The 21,018-nt window shown below is 34.0% G+C and overlaps 1 protein-coding gene across 11 annotated transcripts in view; it reads right to left on the minus strand.

The window, feature by feature from the left end:
* Positions 1–1,059: 1,059 nt before the first annotated feature.
* Positions 1,060–21,018, minus strand: part of CB4H12orf50 (chromosome B4 C12orf50 homolog) — a 47,602-nt gene continuing 27,643 nt past the window's right edge. For 8 of the 11 annotated variants that reach the window (XM_053226576.1, XM_053226574.1, XM_053226575.1 and 5 more), the window contains 10 exons: positions 14,061–14,219; positions 13,534–13,611; positions 13,342–13,452; positions 11,311–11,421; positions 10,001–10,108; positions 8,527–8,643; positions 6,911–7,015; positions 6,453–6,656; positions 4,499–4,591; positions 1,060–1,422 (listed from right to left, as the gene is read on the minus strand). In XM_053226576.1, the coding sequence (XP_053082551.1) occupies positions 1,397–1,422; positions 4,499–4,591; positions 6,453–6,656; positions 6,911–7,015; positions 8,527–8,643; positions 10,001–10,108; positions 11,311–11,421; positions 13,342–13,452; positions 13,534–13,611; positions 14,061–14,219 (1,112 nt within the window). In that variant the 3' untranslated portion in view covers positions 1,060–1,396. The remainder of the gene's footprint in view (positions 1,423–4,498; positions 4,592–6,452; positions 6,657–6,910; positions 7,016–8,526; positions 8,644–10,000; positions 10,109–11,310; positions 11,422–13,341; positions 13,453–13,533; positions 13,612–14,060; positions 14,220–21,018) is intronic. The other 3 variants (XM_027071135.2, XM_053226573.1, XM_027071136.2) reach the window with 3 other exon arrangements.

Consider the following 21,018-nt stretch of genomic DNA (forward strand, 5'->3'; position numbering starts at 1 on the left):
TCCTATCAGCCTCTGTCTAGACAGGTTTTCAACTCTGCTCTCTTGCATCCTGTCTCTCTCACCAAGATATTTTATTGGCACAGTTTTCATTTCTGTCCACACTATTTGTGAAAACAAAATGACTATACCCCCATGTTTTTGAAAGTGGGTAGACAGAGAACCATTAGAAGCTAGAAACTAGGACTTATTACTCCACATGCTGGAATTGTATCTTATAGAATGTTTTAAAATATTTCTAAGCTTAAACTCTGATGAACTCCACAATAGATATTGAACAAGAGTCTATTAATATTCACAAGATGCATGCAAATATAAATACAGGGTGTCCCAAAGTCTTAGAGAAGTTCTGAGCTTTAATAAACTCAGAAGTATAAATGCTACAAACTTACAAAAACACCCTTTGAAAGGTTAATTACATATATTGCTCTCATCCTGATCTTTAAATTTGAAGAATAAATTCTTAATTTTAAGTTCTGGTTTTAGTTACTCTGCAGTTGGATTTTTTAAGTTAGTTAATAACTTATTCTTCTGAACAAGTGCGGAAGAAATGGAAATAAGTTTTCAAGTGATGTCTTTCATTTGTAAGCATTTATATTTCTAGAGTTATTTAAATCCTTAAAATCTCATTAATGCTTTTGAGACATCGCTTCAGTAATTCACTTTTTTTTCCTTTAACAAGTCCTTTTCTTTAATATTATTGTATGATTTTTGTTTTCTCAGTAGAAAAATGTTTATTTTTCATTTCTGAAGGTAGCCCATCTCGGCAGATAGATTTTGTAGTTGCCAATTAAAAGACATTGTTCAGCACTGCCCTGCCTAAAAAAACAATCTTCTTTTTCCCTTTCTACAACACATCAAAGTGCATTTCTATTGGAATTCCTCTAACATACTCATCACCAAACTGTAACCCTGGGACTTCACTGAATTTGTTTACATTTTATCTGTTACTGTCACTGAGGGCTCAGCTTAAAATCTAAGTAAAGAAAGAAAATGTGAGGTTTCTTCTGTAAAGAATATTGCAAAACAGAGATCAAAGGCACAATTTCACTTCTCAATGTGTGCAATCTAACTTAGTTTATTTACAATTAAAGAATGATTTTAATTGTCAAACTTTTAAATTTTATTAAATGTTTGTGGCAATACATAGAATGAATTCCAGACCTATATAAATACACAGGCAGCTGTTTGTAATTTGCATTTTTATCAGTTTTGAAAGAGCACAATGTACTTCCTGCATTTTATTTTCAGAATTTGCATTTTATCATCTTTGGCTACCCAGTATATAGTATGGAGTACTTGAATATCTCATTCTTTGAATTTTCACTTTTGATTGTAAATCAGATGATATCTGGCACTTTTCTCTTTTCTCATTTTTCTCTTCTCTCAACCTCCAGATTTACTTGCTCCCATTTCTTCTTGGCTCTAATAATAAAACACAGAAAATTCTTCAATTATTTTCTTGTTCAGCATTCTTCAGGGCACCATCATTCTGCATTTCTTTGGCTAATTACTTACCATAAATCTTAAGGCAAAACAAAAACTAACCTCATTGTCTTAATTCATAAATTTTCAAAACACCATACAAACTAATTCCATTTCTTTCCAAAGCTTTTGCATTTGGATGGAGGGATGAAAAGGAATGGAAACAATACTACATATAAGGTTGTACCTTGGTACACCCAGAATGAACAGAATGGATGTTCTATCCTACAGAGACAGGCACCTCCAGTCACACCAGCTCTATCCTGATCAGAAAGGACATGCAGCCTCAAGGGAGGGCTGACATCTCTAATCGCCTTTTGCTCCTCTCCTTAGTTCCCATACATTTTTCTCTCCTACTGCATTATCCTCATAGCATCAGACAGCATTTTCCCAAAAGGCTCCTCTCGCCCATTTACACTTCTGTAGCCTTGGCTCTGAGATATTCCTTAGTGGAATAGACTAGTGGCAGCTTGTGCTTTCTGCCTCCTCTCTCCAGCAGCCCATCTGTCCACTGGGAAATGCTGAAATCGCTCCTCTGTGCCCTAGCAGGAAGTTCAGGGGAAGAAACACAAGCTAGTCTTTCTCTAGTCTGAGAATCACAACAACAATTGGAAAGGATAGGAGTTTAGGGGTTACAAATTTCCCAGTCAAAAGCTCAGGTAAATAAGAAAACTTTATTTTTATAATTCTATTTAATTTCTTGACTCTATGTCCCCATTCTGCCCGATGTAGAAAACTTAGCTAGTCCTTTTCACATAAACTTAGTCAATTTCAGTGATTTCTTAGTCATTTCACATTTATATTTCAACCACATTCGATTTGAAATTCTTTCTCAGGATTTGTTTCCCTCCCTCCCTCACCTCTCTGCTGCTTATCCTCATTTTTAGGGTTGGAACAGGGGAGAATGTTTGCTTCATTATGACAGCTTGGAAGAGAATATTATTTCAGCAATCTTGGGTCTCCACAAGGCCTGGGTCCTGTGCTGGTGAATGGTGGTCCAGACAACATAGCCTATGGTTTCTCAAACTTTAATGTGCCTCTTAATCACCTGGGGAACTTGTTAATATGCAGATTCTAATCCAGGATGTCTGATATGGGGATACTACATTTGTAACGAATTCCCAGGTGGTATCATTGCTGGTTGCCCTCAGACAATATTTCAATCACAAGTAACAAGTGGATAATTTGGTTTATAATCCACTCCCTGGCAGAACAATCTTTTGAGATTCTCGTAATAATTTGAGATTGGAGTCCACTCCTCTAATAGGGCCTGACCACAAAGTCATCTTTTGATGCTATGCTTCCAGTCCCAGCCAGGAGACTTTGTGTAGCCCTCTGGCCCTCTCCTGGAGAACTCACTTTCACTTAAACTCACAAGAATACATGATGCCCTCCCAAGCAAACTTGGAGCTTGGGAATCTCCAGAGGCTGTCTCCAGCCCTGTCTCATGTTAGACACTCCCACCACCAGATGGCGTTGATAAATTCTCTCCAAAGCTTTTCTCCCTGGGTTGCATCTGGGATGTACAATGCAGATCCTGTTTATGTTCAGATTCTTATAAACTTCAAAGGGAAATCCATCACTGACTTTCTTCCCCTGAGCCCTGGCATAGCTGGAGGTGACGAGAGAAGAGCAGAAGGGGACTAGTATGTAATAAGTGGCCCCCCACTGTACCTGGTTCCTTGCTGCCTCTCCATACCCTCCTCCTTGCTCTACAAATTGAATGGGAAAAAGTTTCATAAGCTTACATCCCCTGCACATCCTTTTTCCTGTGCCATACATGGATGGTACATGTTTCTTGCTCTGATGTGACCCCTCCACCCCCCAAATCCTTCTGTAATTCATGTTTAACTACCTAGGATGGGAGAGGAGAAGGATGCCAGGAAACAAGAGCAGTCACTGGGATAGGGACAGGGGATGAGGAGCATGCCCTTTAATACTCCAAATAATATCACACCCACAAGGAAACCACAGGAGAAAAAGATATGGCTCAACAATGTGTAGGTTTATCCAGGATTTTTACCAGCTTTTCACGTCCTTTCCCCCAAAAGTAAATGCAATTACATGTGAAAACGTACAGAAATCTAAGAGAAAATATAGCTGATTAAATAGCGCTACAGCAGAGTTCTCTTGGAGTATAATATGATTTGAAAGATCTGGGCCAAAAAAGAAAAACAATTGACTGCACAGTTGAAGTCAAGAGTTTTGAGAGATACTACTTAAGATCTCAGCTGTTTTTTGTTTTTGTTTTTGTTTTTGTTTTTTTGGAAAGTGGACAGTTTCTAACCTGGATATGTTCAGTTTTCATTCTGGGAAGCTCTTGTAAAGAGTTTATGGATTTCAGATGATTCTGAAAGTTCTAGGCTAATGATTTAGGTAAGAACTCTCTATTTTTTTCTGAAAGATTCAAATTTCTGAAAAGTTGGTAACTGCAACTGTTTTATCCTGTGTGGTTTTCCAAATCTGCTGTGCCAGTCCAGATCAGCTCGGAGAAGCTACTAAGCTTTTTAGAAAAACAATCACCTGAGGTTGGGTCTGCCTCAAACTTCATCCTGGGGAGGTTCCTAGGATCCCCACACTCTTCCAGAGAGCAGAGCACAAGGGGAACACCACAGTCACTCAGAGCATCCTGGCCTGGAAACTTCATCTTAGGTGCCCTGTCAGACTGCATCAGCTAATATTTGTGTATGGTGGATAATAGTAGGGCTTTGATATTTTGTGTTAAGATATGGTTTTATATATTCACTTTGTAGTTCAACAAAGAATACATTTTAGCACATAATTGCTGCAACTGCTAAGCTTGTATCTAAGGAGAGAGGTTTTTCAGAAGATTTCTGATAACACAAAGGAGTACACAATAAAAAAAGGAAATTAAATTGCTACTACATGATCTCTACTAAACTCCAATATCATGGAAATTTTCTAAATTTTTCTAAAATATGTTTCCTGACCTTAGAAACTTGTCATTCATTTTTTAGAATTGTATGATACATTAAAATCACTAGTAAATATTTACCTGTATATATGTTTTCAGTTTTTGAGTATGTTTTTGAAAAAGGAATCCTTTTTCGCCAAGCTGAACCATTATATGATGTTGACATATATTTATCTGAGAAAAAAAAGACCAGAATTAAATATTTTCTTACTTTAAAATCATATTCCAAAAGTGTCTCAAAGTTATAAACATGTCAGAGGTGAAGCTATTCTCTGAGTAATTTATTTTAGCATTTCAAAGCTAAGGCATTAGGAACCCAAGTGAGTTTATTAAGACCATATATGTTATCAATGAACATGGTTATGTCCCTATTATTTGGCTGCCCAATTCTTCAAATAAGGCTCTCCCCATGAGGCTAAGCTAAAGGGGACTGTAATATCTGGATGTGATCAAAATATTTCATTGCCTTGCTTTACCATGATTTTACATACAATTCTGCTAATACTTGTAGAAGAAAGAAAAGATCTAGAAGGCACCGCCAATTCCCTTTACCTTCCATAAGGTGACTCCCATGATGGCAGTGATTGCTCTACCGTACTACCAACTCACTGTCCCAAGGAAACCAAAGCCTTTATATACTGACTCGGTCTATAAATACCTCATTTCCCTTTGGCAACTTTATATCTGAATGATTATCTAACAATGTTCTATTTGTGTTTTTAAGTATTACTATGCAGCTATGATTCTAAAAGCATGGTTCATAATAATACCAGGAATTTCTTTGCTTTTTTTCCTGTGTTGACATTTGCACCAATGGCCCAAAAGCAATAGTGAACATAACTGTGACCACCTTAACACAGATCTAGACAGCCATCCACTCACAGTAAAATAATAAATTTAATAATAAAACAATAGTAATAAATAAAATTAAGACTGTTTCACCTAAGAATATTCTTATTTTACATATAAACCCATATATCGTTTATTTCTAAGACAAATAGAAGAAAAACAATTTAATAAAGCTAACTTCTATTTAAATTATAAAAGTTAGGACCTAAGAGAGACACTGAATTTTTACTTATGTTTCAGAAAGTACACAACATCCAAAACTCCACTAACTAGACTGTGAACACAGGAAAATACAAACACAAAATTAGAGGGAATTAAGTGGCCTTTTGTTAAGTTGAGAAAACTGAAACCCAACTTCAAAAGAGCAAAATTCATCTGAGACAGGAAGAAAAGATATGGTTCCTTCCTCCCTTGTGACCTTGTACTTACTGACATATACTATGACTTTGCCTATTACATGATGAAATGATTTAGAAGCAATCTGCGCATGGTGGGAGAGATGAGAGGTTGTCAAAAATATTTCAGTTAACCCCCAAACTAACCCTTTCAGAAAGCAATCATGAAGGCTTAAAGAAAAGCCAAGGCACTACCTGAAAGTGGTGACTGAACAATGTGGTTAGTGGAACAAGAAAATGTCAACCATTTGAAAACAATCCTCAAGAGTGAAATAAAGCTTATCCAGGGGGAACAAAGTGTGATGGTGTGAGACAAAACACTAGAGAGGTTCAATGTCTAGTCATCTGCACCCAACACATTTTTAACATATCCTTCTTTTAAATTTTTTTAATGTTATTTTTGAGAGAGAGAGGGAGAGAGAAACAGAGTGTGAGTTGGGGAGGGGCAGAAAGAGATGGAGACAAAATCTGAAGCAGGCTCCAGACTCCAAGCTCTCAGCAGAGTCTGACATGGGGCTCAAACCCACGAGACATGGGATCATGACCTGAGCTGAAGTCGGAAGCTTAACTGACTGAGACACCCAGGTGCCCCCTAACATATCCTTTAAACCGTGTGCACTCCTGCTTGTGGAAGAAATCTTCCCACTAGTTCTCTAAGACATCATGGTGGTAGTGATGGGCTGGAAACAGAACACCGGTTGGATAGGGATGAAGATTACTTGGACCATCAGGTGATTCCATGGGATTGCAAACCACGTGCATGAGTAAATCATGTAAGGAAAGAGCCTCACCTGGACAAAGGTTGAGTTTGGGTTCCTTGTTAACATCGACTTTATTGTAGGACCTATTTGTGGGCCTGCTGCGGGGAGGTGCACTCAGTGAGACAGTCCTGATAGCATCTCTCTGAACATGGATATAGGATGCATTCTCAGCACTTCTGTTTTTATTATTGCGATGGTAACTCATTTTATTTTTGGGATTTGGGGCCTGTACTGCTGTAAAAGAAAGCAGGAGGGGAGTGAGGGATAAAACAAGCTGGTTTCATACCCATAAATAACATACTGCATGGTAAATGTTTGCACTATGGAAGACAATGTGTGCTAAGAGAATTAAATCTATAGGATTTGGGTTGACATGTAAAATAACATGTTGCACAACAGTGATTTGTTTTTCAGGTAGAAAATATTATTTTATGTTTAATTTTGTTTCAAATTATAATTTAGAAATATCAAATACATAGATCCTTTACCTCTCTGCATTCCTGGGCCAGGAAAATTATTTGGTTCATCGTAAATCCATTTTCTTTTCTTCACACCTTTAAAGTGAGGCTTCCTCACTGGCTGGACATCATTCACTTGAAGAAGATACAAATTTTTACAGGTTTTTAAGAGATGCTTTCATCTGAAAATTACTATAGGTGATAATTACATATCTGTGCATACACGTCAAGAGAAAAAAATAAATGCACTACACTAATATTTTACTTTCTAGAACAAAGTGTGACTTATTTTTTAAAGCACCCCACCCTCAAGAGAAAGCCTATCCTGAAAATTGATTGATGAGAAAACTTTTGATACGTAGCATTCCTCAGAGGAAATGTTTCCCCCCAAAAAGAATTTGTGGACTGTTTAAAAGAATACAAAATTATATTCCAAATATAATTATATATCTCATTATAATGTTATTTTTAAGTAGTTTTAGAATTGTTATTTTGAACATAAATCTACTTCTTAAGAAGGTAGATTAATGTAAAATACTTTTAGTGAATACTACTTTATTCTTTTAAGCTTTAAGAATTTGAGTATAAGGTTAGTTTGGTGAAACAAGACTAAGTAGTCAGAATTGTAAGTGCTAATAGTACTAAATTATTCACTTTTTACTGGCATATTTTTACACTGAAAAATTTATATACAGGCTCAATCTTCTAGGAATTTCTAAGGTACATTTCTCCAGAGACTCTTAAAACAATTTAGTATACAGGCCATTCTTTGTTATTTCTCTGTGTGGAGGTCCTGAACATTCACTATTGAACAGAGAAAATGAACATCAAGTTCACTATGTAGATTACATTAGCTCTCTGTAGTGGACTACTAAATCTGTCTTTGCCCTAGCTCTCAAATTCAGCTTAAGCATTAAGTTTGAATTCTGATTCACCACCTCCTCTCCAAATATCATGCTCCACCCTTACCCTCAAGCTCCCATTCCTAAGATTTGAAAACCATATTTTTAACAAATGTCACTAAACTGAGCTTCTTAGGAGTAAGCCATCATGTTTCTCAAGCTCCCACTCCTAGGATTTGGAAACCATATTTTTAACAAATGTTACTAAGCTTCTTAGGAGTAAAACCATCATGGTTCCCTTCAATGCCTGGCTGGGATCCAAGAACATTATAGTTTCAGTAAATGAAATAAATGAAAGAAGGAAGGAAGGAAGGAAGGAAGGAAGGAAGGAAGGAAGGAAGATTCATGAGTCTTAATTGTATCAAGAGAAGTAGCTCAGAATACAGAATGGCATGGTAAAGCCAAATCATGAAAAAAAATCCAACACATAATAAAAATTAATCAATGTATCCCACTATGGGTTAAATTTAAAAGGGTGTACTAATGAATCTTCCAAGAAGGTAGTATATCATTAATTTTAATACCTAAATTAAACTAGTGGGTATGTATATAATTAACTAGGACCTACATCACAATTCATTGTCTGAGTTAGTAGAAGAATATTGTTTTTAATTCTTAATCCTGAATAATTTTCAAAACATCCTTTTTTCTTTCATTTTAAAAATTCTATTTCAAATAAGCAAAACAAATCCATGATAAGACAAATATATCTAAGGCCAAAAAGTGATAGAGCTAATGTCTTACTTGAAGAGGGGTCCTCTCTGCACTTCATACTGATATTCTCAGTAGCATTTAATACATGCGTTGTAGGTACTAGTCGGGTAGTTAGGGAACGCTTTGGATGAGGGCTGTCCTTGTTATCTTTTAAAGCAAATTAAAAAAATAAAATATCAATATTAGTAAAAGAAGGTTTCAGTTGGTATTTTACTTTTCAAACATTATATGATGGGTATACCTCTTTAAAATATATATATTAATTTTTACAACACTGAAATCCCCTAACCACTACATTGAGTCCCCAAAATTTGTCACTAACAAAACATTAAATATCTGATATACAGACATTATCTTCAATATATAAATAATATATTTGTGGCAATATTTTTAATAATTTCATAAGAAACAATCAGAAGGTTATCAATTTTAAATCAAATGTGCTGATTTAAAAATAGGTTCCAGAAATAATTTAAGTGGAACAACTTCCATGTGTTCTATGCTTTGGAGCAGGACTGTCTAACAGAGCCTTATACAACGACGGAAATTTTCTCAGTCTATACTGTACAAAATGATAGCCACTAGTCATATGTAGATACTGAGCACTTTGAATATGGCTAATGCAACTGAAGAGCTGAATTTTTAAAAATTTCATTTTAGTTTAAATTTAAACAGCCACATGTGAAGAGTGGCAACGGTTATTACTGTAGTTAGAATTTTTTTGTTTTTTTGATCGATTCAGCAAAAGGTTTCCATCTTTGAGTGAGAAGAAAAGATTTACATATCATTTCCCATAAGAATTATTTGATCACAAGTGCCTTAACCTATTCTTGAAAATGTTTATTTAAGGGTGGGCCAAACAGTAGATGAAATTGTTTAACATTTGGATGCAGAATATGTAAAGCCCTCTAATTACAGGACAGCTAAACTTTTAGTCTGTGACTAAGAGAGCTGCCCAGCAGAGAGGTACTAGCTGGGGCTGCTAACCATGGTAAGGGGAGTACAAAACTATGAAGTACAAACTATGATTTTATTATATCTCTTGATTATTCACAGACTATAGTTGGTAATAATTACAAAATGAGGAAGTCATAGAAGTCATCATGAAATTAATACTCTTCACAGTGTTCACAAACAAAGCTTTTTAAGAAAATTCAATCACATGGAGTATTTGAAGTTGGAAAAAGAAACTAAAAAGGACTTGGTTTTACCATTTAAAAGAACCAATAACTGTAGATCTAGCAAGACTCCTAGAAATTATGTAGTCCAACAGGCCAATATTTCAGATAAGGAGACTGAAGCTAAAAGAGATGAAGTCTCGTGGTCAAACACTTAGGGACAGACCAGGACTGAAACCTTAGGGCTCTTGACTCCGAATCACTGGATTTAGTGTATATTTTAATTTATGACCTTGCCTCTTATATTGGTTTCAAGTGTCGAGCTTTATATTTACATTTCTCAATCCAAATTATGAATGGATTAAAACTATAGGATGGTTCATTACCTTTAGTATTTGAACATTTTGACACGGTAATTTCTTTCTCTTCAGTTACAGCTTCCTTTTCATCTACTCCAAGGAATATGATCCTCTGTGGAACATAACAGTCACCTCCTATGACAATACCTTACTGTCAGTGGCTATGATGGCAGAAAGTTGTAAAACACTATCTTCCAATACAGGATTATCCTCTACAATATACCTTTGCCAGTTTTGTTTAAACACTTCTTAGTGATACCACCCACATCTCTATATATATCATATATGTTTAAATTAATACATGTGCATATATATGTATATGAATATACAGTATATACACTTACATACAGATAATTGCAAAAAAATTCACATAGTCAACAAAATTAATTTTCCTTTAACATACGGAAATCTTTATTTCTACCCTGTACCACCCTTTAGAGGTACTCAGAATAAATATAATTTATCTTCAATATAACATCTTCAGATATACGAAAGCAATTTTTATGTTCCTTAAAGTTCCTCCATTTTCCAAGATAAACATCCATAATTGTTTTAAATGTTATACACTTAATTTCCAGATTCTTCACCATACAAGTTACACTTTTGTAACATAAAATATTTGTTTCAAGTAGCCTTTTTTAAAAATGACACACAAATGTGGACTACCCTGTACAGAAATCAGTGGAACTGGTATAATAATAATTGACATTTATGCAGCATTCTTCTATGTATCAGACACTCCACTGGGTACTTTAAATGATTTATCACATTTAATGATCTTCCTATACTACTCCTAATAATTCAATGTGAGTTTACCTGAGCTATTTGGTAGCAATCACCAATTACTGAATAATTTTTAAACCTTGTGGACAACAAAAACACTTATTTTTTTCTTCACAATCTGTATCATGTCGAGTCTTTCCCGACTTGAAGAAAATCTACCATTAATGTCTTGAACTTAAATGCAAGACTATGTTTATCACAGCTTGACTTTACCTTGTTTAAACTTGGCTCATTGATCCAGCATATTAACTTCTAGACATCTGTCAATTTTATAAACATGTCTCATTCATCTAGCCATTCAATTGTTTAAACATAAAATCGTTTATTCTACAAATATTCACAGAGTGCACCTCATGTGTCAGACATTCTACTAATAAGGATTCATATATAGCAATTAATTATATACATTTCCAGGCCTCAAGTGTCTTACCCAAAGCCAACAATAGAAATGTCAAAAAGATTTTGAAAAAACAAAATTAGTTATGAGAGAGGAAATTTGACTCATTTATTATATGGTGATATATTCAGAATCAACCAGTTATAAATTAACTCACCTCCATTTTCAAAAGCAGCAATGTCAGTCCTTGGTTTCCTATCCAATGATGCTTTTATCTCACCTTGCCTTTCAGATAGGCTAAATTTTGTTGGAACTGTAAGACCATCCCCTAAAAAATTAAGTAAAAATAAGAAAAAAAAAAAGAAAAAAATAGAAAATCACCACAAGGCCATTAGGTACTTACATAAAATTCATGATGATAGTAAAAAGCCTAAAAGTTAGTGCAATTATTGTTTGCATAGTGATATGATGAACAATAAATTTATAAATATATGAATTTTAAGCATATTTTATAATTATCAAGAAAATAGCAAGCAAGTTTGTTTTCCTATATGTATTATTTATTAAATGGCAATTTAAAAATTTAAACAATCTAACATTACTATGTATGTATAATATATTTAACTTATTTGCTATGTTCTTCATATAATGAATTTTATAATATTTATTTTGATTATACCTATTCATCATGAACAAATTGAGTAAAAAGCATTAGAGTCTACCACTGACAAATGGTAATTATACTGTGATAATTAAATAATTCTTAGAATTTTTCTTATACGTCTCTAGATAATTTTTTACTAAAATAAGCTATTAAAAGCAGAATAAAGAGAGACATGATAATCTAATGCACCATGTGATTCTGGATTGGATTCTAAACCAGAAAAAAAAAAAAAGTTCATTTTACCATAAAGGACATGGATGGCACAGCAGGTGAAATTTGTTTAAAATTCTGAAAATAATATCAGATCAGTGGTAATTTCCTGATTTTGATGGTTATACTAAAGTTATGTAAGAGTTATGCAGGAGCATCATACCTGCAACCTACTCTTACACTAACAGTTTAGAAAAAATAACAATGTATATACATAGAGAAAAGAAGAGTGAAAAATCAAATGTGTAAAACGCTGATATTTGGGAAAATCTGGTGAAGGTTATTCATGAATTAACTGAAATTATTTAAATATAAAAAGCTTTTAAAACCATAATTTAAGGCAAAAGTACATGTAATTATCTTTAATCCCTAATGGTAATCTACTGTTTTTATATTCATTGCTGACTTGTATTATTGGTTTTGCTTTCTTGTCCAGGTAATGCGGGCAATGTGCCCTTCTCTAGATGTGGTGCTCGCCTATCAGTTAAGTCTTTCCTATCATTTTAACATCTAACATCTAATGGTATGTTGCTGCCACCTACTGCCATATGTTTAAATAGTTTACCACATATGTACTTGACTGGCAGGCATTTTACTCTTTATCCTCTACTTTATCCTACCCTTGTCTTGATCCTGGGAGATTTTCCCAATTATCATTTTTTACTTTTAGTGAGAGGAGAGGATTCAAATCTCCTACTTCAGCAAAACTTGCCTTTCATCTCATCCTCATGGCAGGAAAACCATATAAACTCGTAACACCCATGGATTTTCTCTGAGCTTCTGGTTTTACATCCAGAAAATAATGTTCTTCTTATCTTGCCTTTAAGGGCAAATTGTTTACCAACACTGAAATCAGATTCACCAAAGCATAAGATCCATGAAAGGTCCAGCCTTGGAATAATCCAGCTGCATTGCCTCTGAAATTGCCTGGTACACATAAGGCACTCATTCAATGCACAAATGTATCCTTGTTCTGCCACTAACGTCATCCTGTGATCTCCCTTTTGTCCTTCTAGGGCTAGGTTGTCCTTTCTATTCACAGAGGAAAATAGTGCCTACTTCACAGGGAGAGTGATTTGCAAAGAAAAAAAAGATGGTAAAAGCAAGTTATTTATAGAATTACTGCATCGAGGGTGTAATGCCCCCATGTGTTTATGTAGTCTTTTCATTCTGCACCTCCTCTGGGAAAGCATAATTAATAGCAGCTTTTCATATTAAATTTAGGTCATCTGATAAAAGCATTTCCTTCTCTCTCTCAATTCTGATGTATTATTTATCATTAGCTCTAGTGTACATCTTACTAAATAATTCACAGCCTATCACACCAAGTATCTCTTATACATCACCTTGAAATGCTGCCTTTTCATGCCTTACCTTCTTGCAATTCACTGCCATTTTCCAAAGGCTTTTCTAACTCTTTGTCTGCTGCAGAGGCTATGCTTTTTGATGATGAAATATCTGGAGTATGAAATCTGTAGTATTCACCTAATCTCCCATGAGAAAGCTAGTGGTTAGTATATTTGTCACATCAAACATTAGAAAATCCACAAATGTTTGATTTCTTACCAGATTTATAACACATCTCCTTTATTGCTCTTTTTTCTTCAATTTCTTCAGGAGTCTTTGTCCACAAACTAGATGCATCTATAGGATATATGTACATCTTTTTTAATTAAATTGTCCCAAAGCCAAATGGTATGAAAATATACAAATCAGAATTAAGAATCCCAAATATTGTTCTCACAGGTGGGATTTTTTGAAATTTTTAAAATCAGTAATTTGCATACTAGTAAATGTCTCAAATTGCCGTATTTCACATATTAGAAAAATCAGTGTAAGCAACTGTCCCTATTTAAATGAGGTCTATCTCCCAGCCATCATACAACAAAAACTCTCCAATCCAAATGATCATATATAGACATAGAACAAATTAGAACATAATGAATTTAATATACTTAATAAAATTGAAGCTATTTTCTTACCAAATTCTGCCCTATTTATTACATTATAAACCTCTAACAGTTAAAAAATAAATTAAAAAACATGATAGGGTTTTGAATGTTCATTGTAAATCTGAGAAAAGCCTTACTAACCATTTTGTTCATCTCCTTCCTCCTCTTCTTCCTCAAAGTTAGTTTTTAAAACTAAAGGATGATGAATGGGTCGTGATATATTCTCCTGAGGTTTCAGGGGTTCCTGACTCTGGGTCAGGGGTGGAATTCCTTCCTGAGTTTCTTTCTGTGGTGTGATATCTACAGAGAAAATACAAAATTTCTGTCCTTTTAAGATCTATATTATATACATGTCTAATGATCAACAGTTACCTCCTGATTTATTATGCATTTTGTTAAGAGGTATCTCGTCTTATTTCTGGAAAGGTTATCAAACTAAAAAAGATCAACATTTTGCCTGTAAAGTGCAGAAAATATGCCAATTCATAGATTTTAGATAGGAATTATAACCATGACTTGGTATATCACACTTTTGGTATAAATGCATAGTAATCATAAGTATCACTGTATTCTTACACTATATGTGTGAATAAGAATAACTTAACTAATTACAACAAATTAATGAAAGCAGATTCAAATATGGCATAGCTTATAATGGCAGAGTATATACAGCAAAACAGGAATAATCCAATTGTTCTAGTTTTCGGTGGCTGCATGATTACTTGGAAGTGAGAAAGAGTGAAACTTTCACATTCCTCTATTGGCTACACATCGGTCAGACTGTCCAAAGTTCTAGGTCATATTTAAATGTTCTATAACCTCCAAAACTAACAAGCAATTACTAGAAAAAGCTAGTGAACATATGAATCTTCTTTCATCATCAATTCAACCCCCTTTGTTTTATAAATGAGTGGTTATCAAATTTGGCTAATTACCAGAATCAACTAAAGAAATTATTCAAAACATCTTTTAAGTCTCTGCTTTCTGAACTTCTGATTTAGCAGGTCTAGATTAAATCCTGGAAATCTAATTTTATTTTTTAAAAGTCTCAGGTAATTATGACATCAGCCAAATTTGGAAACCACTGCCCCAAATGAATGATCATCTAACTAGGGTTCTAGATTAGAGAAAGTCTTTAGGTGGGTATGCCATATCCCAATTATTTGAAAGCAAGGAATACAATTCCAGATCCTCAATTTCCATATTTATCTTTCCCCTAAAGTTGGTTTGCCTAAGAACAGGCTTAAGTTCACAATATCCTTTCCTCCACTGTACAAGATAAAGGCCTACCCTTCACTCATGCCAGAATTTACTATAGCACATGCTCAAAAGAGAAATCCTCCGTTAGTGATAAACCAAACTACCATAAACCCATAGGGCTTTCTCCATTACCTTAATTTATATACATTTCTACTAGGATAAAATCATGATGTGATAGGCAAAATAATACCCCCCCCCAAGATGTCCATGTCCTAATCCCTAGACCTTGTGTATGTATTAAGTTATATGAGAAAGAGGTATTGAGGCTACAGGTAGACATAATCAGGTGACCTTAAAATTGGCAGATTTTTTGCCCTGAATTATCCAGGTGGGTTCAAAGTAATCAAAAGGATCTTTACAAATGGAAAAGAGATGCAGAGAAAGAGAGCCAGGAAAAGAGATGTGACAATGGAAACTATGTCAAGTGATGCAGTGTCAGAAGGACTTGACTTTCATCGAAGATGGGAGAAGGAGGACATGAACCATGGAATACAGGAGGCCTATAGAAACTGGAAAAGGCAAGGAAAGAGGTTCTCTCCCAGAGTCTTTAGAAGAAATGCTTCCCTGGAGACAGCTTAATTGTAATCAGAAAGTCTTCATGGAATTTCTAGAGTATAGATCTACAAGATATCAAATGGGTCGTTAAAGCCACTTGGTTGATGGTAATTTGTTACAGCAGTAACAGAAAATGAATACACAAAGTATTAGAAAAAGTGCTACTAGTGTCCGTTTTGGAACATTCTAAATTCAAATGCATGGTAGAGTATGGCAGCAGTTAAGAATTTTTGTTGAAAAATTCTGCCTCTCCCATTTCTGGACTAATGTTATATAATATATAACTCTTGAGGGGAAAGTCTCTTGACATCAATGGAAGGAAAGCACTGGTAAAAACTCTGAAGGAAAAACATGGCTTTAAATAAAGCTTTTTAGCTATTCTCAATATATATTCCCAAGACTTGTCATTAGCTGCAAAGAAAAGCTTCACTGAACATTCTAAACAGTAAATTTTAGAGTCACATTTTTAGAAGTTTCATTGAGATGTAATTCATATACCATACAAGTCACCAATAGAAATATACAGTTCAATAGTTTTTAGTATATTTACAAAGTTGTGCAACCATTGCCCTAATTTTAGGACATCACTCCAAAGAAGAAACCTGTTCCCATTAGCAGTTACTCTTCATGTCTTTCAAACACCCATACCTCTACACAAGCACTGACATACCTTGTTTCTATGAATTTGCCTATTCTACATATTTCATGTAAGTGGAATCATACAATATGTGGTCTTTTGTACATGACATCTTCCACTTACCATAGTGTTTTCAAGGTTTAGTCATGCTGTCACCTGTAATAATACTGTATTCCTTTTTTATACAAATAATATTCCACTGTAGACATATACCACAATTTATCCATTCATCTGAAGGTGGATACGTGGGTTATTTCCACTGCTTTGGCTGTTATAATGTAGGTATGAACATTTGTGTACAAGTTTTCATGTGGACATATGTTTTCACATCTCTTGGATATATACCTAGAAGTGGAATCACTGGGAAACATGCTGACTCTGTTTAATATTTTGAGGAGCTGCCAGAATGTTTTCTAAAACAATTGTGACATTTTACATGCCTTCCTGCAATGTATGAAGATTCCAAATTCTTCACATCCTTGTTAACCCTTACTATATGTTTTTGATTAAACCATCTTGATGGGTATGAAGTGGTAGCTCATTGTGGTTTCAATTTACATTTATCTAATGGTTGATGATACATGATGAACATCTTTCATGAGTTTATTGGCCATTTGTAAGTCTCTGAGAAATGTCTTCAGATTCCTTGCCCATATTTTTCATAGGATTATGTTTATATTATTGGGTTACAAGAGTTCTTTATATATTCTGGATACAAGCCCCTTGTCAGATATAGGATTTGCAGATATTTCTCCCATGCTGTGGGTTGTCTGATCATTTTCTTCATGGTATTCTTTGAAACACAAAAGTTTCTAATTTTGATAAAATCTAATCCATTTCTCATTTGGTTTCTTGCCCTTCTGGTGTCTCTCAGAAGGCTTTGCATAACCTAAGGTTCCTTATAAGAGTTTTATAACATTAGCTCTTTAGGTTTTTTATCTATTTTGAGTTAATTTTTTTGTGTAAGGTGTGAGGAAGAAGTACAAAATAACTTTATGTGGCTATCCAGTTGCCCTAACACCCTTTGTTGAAAATACTCTTTCTCCCCATTGAATGATCTATGTATCCTTGTCAAAAACCAATTGACCTTAGGTTGATTGATATAAAGGTTTATTTCTGGTCTCTCAGTTCTATCTCATTGATCTATATCTATATACCTATTTTTATGCCAGTATCAGGTGGTTTTGATTACTATAGCTTTGTAATAATGTCTAGATTTTGAAATTATTAACACTGAGCTCTATAGCTTTGTTCTTCATTTTCAAGATTGTTTTTGCTATCTTGGTCCTTTGAATTTCCATATACATTTTAGAATCAGCTTGTCAATTCTTCAAAGTCATTTGGGATTTTGACAAGGGTGACATTGAAACTATAGATCAATTTGAGGAGAATTACTATGATAACAATATAGCCAATGTATGAACATGAGCTATTCTTTCTATTGAGTGTAATATTTGTACTTCTTGTGCTAAATTAATTCCTAAATATTTTATTATTTTTGATGCTATTATGTGTAATTGCTTTTTCCTTTAATTTTTTCCTTTAATTTTCCTTTAATTTTTGTTTAATTGTGTGTTCCTTGCTAATAAATAGAAATCTAACCAATTATCATATATTAGTCTTTTACCCTGTAACCTTGGTGAATTTATTAGTTCTAATAGTTTTTTAATGATTTCTAGAATTTTTAAAATAAAATATAATGCCATATGTATAGAGATAATTTCATTTCTTTTTTTCCCAAGCTAATTGCCTTTTATTTGTTACCATTGCCCAATTCCTCTGGCTTGAATACAAGTGACAAGGATGAACATCCTTGGCTTAAATGTAAATGCCAAGAATGAACGTGATTGTTCTTGATCTTAGGGGAAATGCTTTCAGTCTTTCACCATTAAGTATGATGTTAGTTGGAGATTTTTCATATATCCTTTAGCAGGTTGAGTAAGTACCCTTCTATTCCTAGTTTGGCTAGTGTTTTATTTCTTTATTTTTTAGTCACAAGAGAGTTTTGGGTTTGGTTAAATGCACTTTCTTCATTATGATCATGTTTTTTCCTCTTTATTCTATCAACGTGGTGTATTACAGTAATTGATTTTTAAAAGTTAAACCAACCTTGAACTTCTGGGATGAATCTCATTTGGTCATGGAATATAATCCTTTTTTAAATGTTGGTGGATTTCATTTTCTATAATTTTATTAAATATTTTTGTCTCTCTATTCACCAGGAATATTGGTCTGTAATTTACCTGTGATGTCTTAGTCTGGTTTTAAAATAAGAGTAAATACCAGCCTCATAAAATGAGTTGGAAAATAGTCCCCCATCTTCTATATTTTTGGAAGAGTGTGAAGAGTTGGTTATTAATTTTTCTTCAAATTTTTGGTATAATTCAATAGTAAAGCCATATGAACCTGAGTTTTTATTTGTAGGAAGATTTTTAAGTGCTTATTCTATCTCCTTATTATAGGTCTGTTCAGATTTTCAATTTTTATTTTCTGGAGTCAGTTTTGGTAGTTTGTATCTTCCTAGAAAGTTGTCCATTTCATTAGTTGTAAAATAATATTTGTTCACAGTATTCCTTTCTAATCTTTAGTATTTCTGTAAGATTGGCAGTATGTCCCCTCTTTCATTTCAGTCTTTAGTCATTTCAGTCTTACTCCTTTTTTTCTTGGTTAGTCTAGCTAGAGTTTCAATTTCCTTGATCTTATCACTGCTTTCATTGATGTTCTCTGTCAGTTTTTTACTCTCTATTTCATTATTTCTGCTTTACTCTGTATTATTTTCTTCCTTCTGTTTGCTTTAGGTTTACTTTGCTCCTTTTTCCAGAGTCTTAAAATGTAAAATCAAGTTATTAATTTGAGATCATATTTTCATTTTTTTACTAAAATTTTTATATTTATTTTTGAGAAAGAGAGAGTGCACACACAAGTAGGGGAGTGGCAGAGAGAGAATAGAATGTGAAGCAGGCTCAGGCTCTGCATTATCAGCGCAGGGCCTCGCGCAGGACTCAAACTCACTAACCATGAGATCATGACCTGACCCAACAATGTTGGACACTCAACCAACTGAGCCACCCAGGCACCCCTGAGATCATATTGTTAAATGTAGGCATTACAACTGTGACATTTCTTCTAAGTACTGCTTTAGGTGCATCTCGTGAGTTTTAGTATGCTGTTTCTTCATTTTCATTCATTTCAAAGCATTGGCTAACTTTCCTTGTAATTCTCTTATAATTTTCCATGTAATTTCTTGGTTGTTTGCAGGTGTGTTGTTTAATTTCTACATATTTGTGAATTTGCCATTATTTTTTTCTCCTATTAATTTCTAATTCCATTGTTTGGAGAACAGACATTGTATGATTTCTACAATTTCAAATTTATTGAGCTTTGTTTTATGGCCTAATATATACTGTATCCTGGAGATTGTTCCATTGGCACTTGAGAAATATATGTATTCTGCTATTGTTGCAAAGAATGTTCTACAGATATATTCAGTTGTGTTGTTTTATAGTTATTCAAGACTTCTATTTCCTTGCTGTTTATAATTGTTTGCATAGTACATCTTTTTCATCCTCTCACTTTCAACTTGAGTTTTTGAACCTAAAATGTGTCTCCTGTAGATAACATATAGTTGAATATTTATTTTTAATCTGACAGTGTCTGCTGTTTCTGTATTTTTACCCATATTCAATGCTATTAATGATATATTGGATATTTATCTGTCATTTTACTTCCTGTTTGCTTTTTTATTCCTCTCTTCCTCCACTGCTTTCTTTTGTAGTGAGTGAATATTTTTTAGTGCAATATTTTGATTATTTTTATGAGTTTTCCCTATTTTTAAAGGTATCTTCTTGGGAGTTGCTCTAGAGCTTACCATATACTTCCTAACTTACCATAATCACCTGTGTATAAATCACAGATTTATATTATTTAATTTCAGCTAAAACTAATAAGGTTATTCCTATATAGCTCTATTCCTTTTTCCCCCTTCCCAATTTGTGCTATTGTTGTTATATTACATCTATATGTGTTACAAACCCAAAAATACATTGTTATAATTATTTACTTTGCTTAAATTTGTATCTTTTAAAAGGTTTTTTATTTATTATTTATTTTTGAGGAAGACAGAGAGTTCAATCAGGAGAGGGACAGAGGGAGAGGGAGAATCCCAGGCTAACAGCACAGAGCCTGATGTCGGGCTTGAACTCATGAAACTGGTGAGATCATGACCTGAGCCAAAATCAAGAATCAGATGCTCAACTGACTGAGCTACCCAGGGACCCCTAAATTGGTATCTTTTAAAGGAGATTCAAGGAAAAGGAAGAGAAAATATATATCTATAGGGTTTGTCATATTAACTTTTTTATTTCTCATTTCTTTTTTATATAATTTTTTTAATGTTTATTCTTTTGAGGGAGAGTGTGTGCAAGCAGGGGAGGGTCAGAGAGAGGGGGAGAAATACAGAATCCCAAACAGGCTCCATGCTGTCAGCACGCAGCCTGATGCAGGGCTCAAACTCATGAATCATGAGCTTAAGAGCTGAACATTTAACCAATTCAGCCACCCAGGTGCCCCTTATTTATAATTTCTGATTCTCTTCATTTATTTCTATGTATTTGAGTTACCACCTGGTATCATTTCCATACTATTAAA

This window comes from Acinonyx jubatus, chromosome B4 (genome assembly GCF_027475565.1).
Source record: "Acinonyx jubatus isolate Ajub_Pintada_27869175 chromosome B4, VMU_Ajub_asm_v1.0, whole genome shotgun sequence".
In the NCBI taxonomy this organism is placed as follows: Eukaryota; Metazoa; Chordata; class Mammalia; order Carnivora; family Felidae; genus Acinonyx; species Acinonyx jubatus.